This window comes from Zea mays, chromosome 3 (assembly GCF_902167145.1).
Source record: "Zea mays cultivar B73 chromosome 3, Zm-B73-REFERENCE-NAM-5.0, whole genome shotgun sequence".
NCBI lineage: Eukaryota > Viridiplantae > Streptophyta > Magnoliopsida > Poales > Poaceae > Zea > Zea mays.
The window spans coordinates 187,609,507-187,614,821 of NC_050098.1; the positions used below are offsets into that span (position 1 = coordinate 187,609,507).

General features: G+C 42.9%; 1 protein-coding gene across 1 annotated transcript; it reads right to left on the reverse strand.

Annotated features, from left to right (window-relative positions):
* Window positions 1-2,590: 2,590 nt before the first annotated feature.
* Window positions 2,591-4,599, reverse strand: LOC109945168 (zinc finger MYM-type protein 1-like). The gene is made up of 3 exons (XM_035966591.1): window positions 4,568-4,599; window positions 2,998-4,475; window positions 2,591-2,664 (listed from the first exon to the last, which is right to left on the reverse strand). Exons 1-3 carry the CDS (start codon window positions 4,582-4,584, stop codon window positions 2,591-2,593), a joined length of 1,569 nt encoding a protein of 522 aa, XP_035822484.1. The 5' UTR covers window positions 4,585-4,599.
* Between the last annotated feature and the right edge of the window lie 716 nt (window positions 4,600-5,315).

Below are 5,315 nucleotides of genomic sequence, written 5' to 3' on the forward strand. Positions count from 1 at the left end.
ACCCGGCCTTTGTGGCCTCCTCAACGGGGAGTAGGTTTGCAAGAACCGAACCTCGGTAAAACAAATCTCCGTGTCTCACTTGCTTATTCGCTTGGGATTTGTTTTGCGCCCTCTCTCTCGGACTCGTTTATATTTCTAACGCTAACCCGGCTTGTAGTTGTGTTTATATTTGTAAATTTCAGTTTTGCCCTATTCACCCCCCCTCTAGGCGACTATCAGTCTACATATCATTGGAACACATTACTTGCTACTCAATGTGATGTTCAATTCACCCAACATAAACTAAGACATCAACATCAACACACCCAACAACAGTTCAATTCACCCAACCACAACTCGGTTCACTTTTTAAGTTGCTTCAACAGCCATCTCTTTCTCAGGATCACTGGAAGTGCCAATAAGGACTCGTACTTGCGCGCATCACTTGTTAAGATATCAAACAAGTCTAAAAATGTGTCTTCACCTAACCCATCTATCTCTTCCAATGTGCTAAAAATTTCTTTTGATGTTGGCCCTTTTGGTGCTTCATCCCTAATAGCTTCAGTGAACTTGTCTAATTTCTCCGCCATCATTGAGGTGAAGGAATCACTAACCGCTGCCTCTTCAAGCTTCCTGAGGTTGTTGATGAAGTAAGCTATTTACCGGTTCCCTCTTCCTTACTCATCTCTCGCACCATCAGCTGGGGTCTTTGTCGCTTCACCATTTGCATGATCTTTCCCAAACACCAAGCTGATCAAGTCTTAGTATAAGATTGTCTTGTGTCTGTATCCATTAGCTTCTTTATTTTTTTGCAGAAAACTATTTGAGGTGAGCTCTAGATGATACCATGTAACTGCCCAGTTTTATTGTAAGCAGCAAACAGAATCTAAAATAGTGTAACAACAGAAAAAACTAAAATTTAGCGCCACATAAGCCTCCCATACAGAATCACTATCAACAGATATCTTGTTCTTGTTCCAATCCCAACCAAAGCCACTTGTTTCTAGCATACCATTGATGATAGTGTGGTGCTTGTCAAATGTTTTGTTCCTTGACATGATGTTGTCTTTTGTGATTTCCACATTGCACTTTTCTTGGACATTCTTGATAGCAGCCGTGTAGACATGAGACTTCCACCCATTTTGGCATTTGTCACCCTTGTTGTAATACTCCACGAATCTGTCACACTAGCTGTAATAGCGTTGAAAGGAATCCAACAAATCTGCACATCGCTCTAATGCCTACCATGCACCACCATCAGGAAGGAAGGGCTTGGGTTGTGTTGTCAAGGTTCCCTCGCCTTTGCATTGCGAGCAGGACAGAGAACCATGGCCGAGTTGGCTGATTTGTTGGTGCTCACAACTCGGTGAGCTAGTCCAGCGTCGGTTCACTGGAAGTGCCAATACGCTCACCCAACAACGGTTAAGAGCAGGACAGAGAACCATACATGTGTGGGTGGCCTGCAACTGAATCCGTCCTCAGCTCCCTGATCAATCTCCAACCTTCCTCAGCTCCCTGATCAAGCTTACGGATACCTCTCCAGACTCATACATGTGTGGGTGGCCTGCAACTGAATCCGTCCACTGAAACATCCACGTAGATCTCTTTGTCGATGGATGTGTGGAGGGGAGGGGAGCCGGGGTGGGTGGGTGGGATAGAGTCATGGAGAAGAGAACGAATCTGTATGGCTTAGATACAGATCTGCGTGGAAGCAGCTGTTGGAACTCGCTGGAAGCAGCTGTTGGAGATCGGCGTGGGAGATCCCATCCACCGCACCAAGGACCCTGTGCCGATGCGGTCGACGCCACGCCCATCTGTCGCGTTCGCGACGCTGGACTCGCTAGCATCGTTCCTCTGGCCGCGGCTCCCTCCCGGGGCGCCCTCCTCCTAGAGCTCGTCGTGGGCGACTGCACGATGCCGCCGCTCCGCCTAGACCCAAACCTAGCTAGCCCACACACTCCCTACAACGGATCAAAGAGCACGATCTAGTTGAGAAGGTTTACCAAGGAATGATCGACGGGAGCGATGCAGTGCGCAGATCGCCGCGCGTCGTATGTCGGGCGTCACGACAGAGGCGGAGACGTGTCGGGAGGGTGAGATGAATCCTTTTCCATGTTTAGAGGCTAGGAATCACTCGTGGACTTCATATTCGGGCTAGGAAAGTGAGTGGAAAGTTGATTTCCAATTCCAGGTACATCCAAATAGACTTGGCTAGGTATCAAATTCTAATTTATCCCAATTCCAACTAAACAAACAGGCCCTAAGTGATTTCCACTTTCTTAAGGAAAAATAGTTTATTTTTTCTTGAAAAATGGAAATCCCTTGGGAAAATTAGGTTCCCAAACTAGCCCTTGCAGTCTAATTTAACTCCTGAACTATCAACATAGTCAATCCGATTTACCCCTCTTAGCTGACATGGTATCATGTCAATAGAAATAGTCTGTTGTGATCCTACTCTTATCTCCAACCCTCTAATTTGTTGTTTCATTTGATCCTGTTGTTGATCTACATATTATTTAATAGATTGGATGTCCGCAAATTCATTTACATTGGGGACTTGAGGAAAAGGTGGAAGAAATGCAATCTTGATCTCTCCATGCTTGGTAATCTTCTAGTGGTGATCCATCCAAGACATTCCTAGACGGCATAGAGCCAAAGGTAGATGAAGATTGAGGTTGAGGAAGGCTAATGTATGCAAAAAAACAAAGCAAATAAGATAAATTGTTTAGATAGTTTTGAATGTGTGTCAATCGGACGTACCCTTTCATTTATATAAGAAGGTGGTCAGTTACTAGTCGGTTTCTAAACAAATCCCGTAAAGTTTGCTAACAAAATCAACAAAAAATTAGCAACTCTAACCAGTGGCGGACGCAGAACGAGAATTCAGGGTGGGCCAAAAAATCACATGATAAAATCAAGCCATACCGTAAACAACTACTGTCACATAAAATTCAAGTTTTATATCAATACATGATATAAAATTCAAAGAAAACCATATAAATAAAAAAGCAAACATACCGTTAAGTTCTTGTGACCGAGGCAATTGCATCCTTCTAGTTTTGAGGCGTTGAAATCGTCGAATAATAAGCTCATCATCAATGGATTTGAAGATCTCTTTCTCAGTGTAGCAAACCATTAAATCATTCAACCAATCATCTTCAATGTTGTTACACAATTCTCTCTTAATTATATTCATAGCTGAAAATGTTCTTTCAACACTTGACGTTGACACAAGTAATAATAGGGCCAACTCAATTAGCTTGTAGACTAAAGGAAACACAACATGCTTTCCAGTCAGAACCATCTTAATAGAAAGAGTTGCAATATCTTCACAAGTACTAAAAGCAGCATGCCTTCTCACATGAACAATATATGTCTTGAGTTGCTCTCTTAACATTGCACGATCAACAACTGTGAAATCTTGATCATATAACTTAACAAGCTTAACAAGCTTCTCCAAATTGAACATAGAAAATGACTTCTTTGGATCAAGGCAAGCAAAACCAACTAGCAACTCACTTGAAACTTCACTGAACTGATGGCACAACTCTGTATTGATTTTATCAAGAACAACAAAAAATATCTCGGTGCGGTAGTAGTGAAGATTTGTGACTGTGAATCCATCTCGCCTTGATCGACCTCTAATAGGTACTTCTGCATCCATGTCTACCACAGGAATACCCTTATTAGCACAAAATTCTTTCACATCTTCAAAGAATGACTCCCAACCATTATCTGTCCTCATCATAGCCATTCGGGCTTTAACAACATCAAGTAACTCCATGGCAAGAACAATATCAACACTCTTCCTTTGCAACATTTGAGAGAGCTCATTTGTGATTGCAAGCACTTTCAACATCAATTTTAGAATGAAAGCAAATTTGAAACTCTCCATTTTTTCTATCAACCCTGCTGCTTGTGTTGGTACACGACCATCTTCATGGACAATAGCAAGAACATGCAATACTGACTCCCACATTGTTTCTAAACGAAGCAAGGTTAAATAATGTGAACCCCATCTCGTGTCACCGGGTCTAGCAAGATTGGTTGCTTGATGAAGACCCTTTCCAGTAATAAATTCACCTCTTTCAAGTTTTTCTACAATACTCTCATGTTCTTTTTCCCTTATGGCACCCCTTCTCTTGCAAGATGAGCTTATGGTGCTTACAATTAATTGAATGTACTCAAAAAAGTCATGAACGGATTGACAACAAGCACTACTAGCAACAGAAACTACCACAAGTTGTAGTTGATGTGCAAAACAGTGAACATAATAAGCATGTGGACTAAGATCCATAATCTTTTTTTGCAAGCCATTAAATTCACCTCTCATATTTGATGCACCATCATATCCTTGTCCTCTAATCTTGGATATAGATAAGTCATGATGATCCAGAAGGGCGAAAAGAGCTTCCTTCAAAACATCTGATTTACTATCCTTGACATGCTTGATGGCAAGGAACTGTTCCACCACATGGCCTTCATTGTTCACATATCTACATTACAAAAAGTTAAAAGTTAGTTACTCATGCAACAAAATATAGATAGCTAATAAGCCTAATATCACTTATATTGCAAACGAATTTACCTCAATATCAACGTCATTTGTTCTTTAACAGAAATATCACGTGATTCATCAATAAGAATAGAGAAGTTTATTTTGGCTCATCATACATTTTATTATTTATACACTTTTATAGTAAACTATACTATACATATAAATAGTTTCAAAATTTCAGGGGGGGGGCATGGACTACTTTGCCCCCCTGTACGTCCGCCTCTGACTCTAACCGAATCTGTTCCGCGCGACGTGTCGCCATGTCGAACTGTTGAGGTACAGACCGTCCGGACATAAGGGTTAGACTGCCCGATCACTTTTGATGGTAAACACATACTAGTTTCAATTTAGTGTCTATCTGATCGTCCGGGGAGGGCGATCATCACAGTTTTCCAATTCTAATCAACCCATCTCGTGGTACTGCTAACAATTCAGATCAGCGGGGCCCCATAGGACAACAGCATGTGCGCCAACATCCGACCTATCACAGGAAAAGGAGCTCGTTCACTGATAACTGATGAGAGATGGCTGTAGTGGATAGGGTAGCGGGCGTAGGCCGTAGGGGCATCAGAGGCATGGATTTCGCGAGACATGTTCCGCCACCAGAAATGGCGTGCCACTACAAACTGTTTGCTGGCGGGGCCGGGGCGCCTCGATCGATCCACATGGATCAATAGACGGACGCAGCCATCTGACAGGACGTTGCAGGCGTGGGTGCGGAAACAGGGCGTACCGCGTACGACGATTGACGACGCAGCTCGTGACTTTCGTTCCGCCC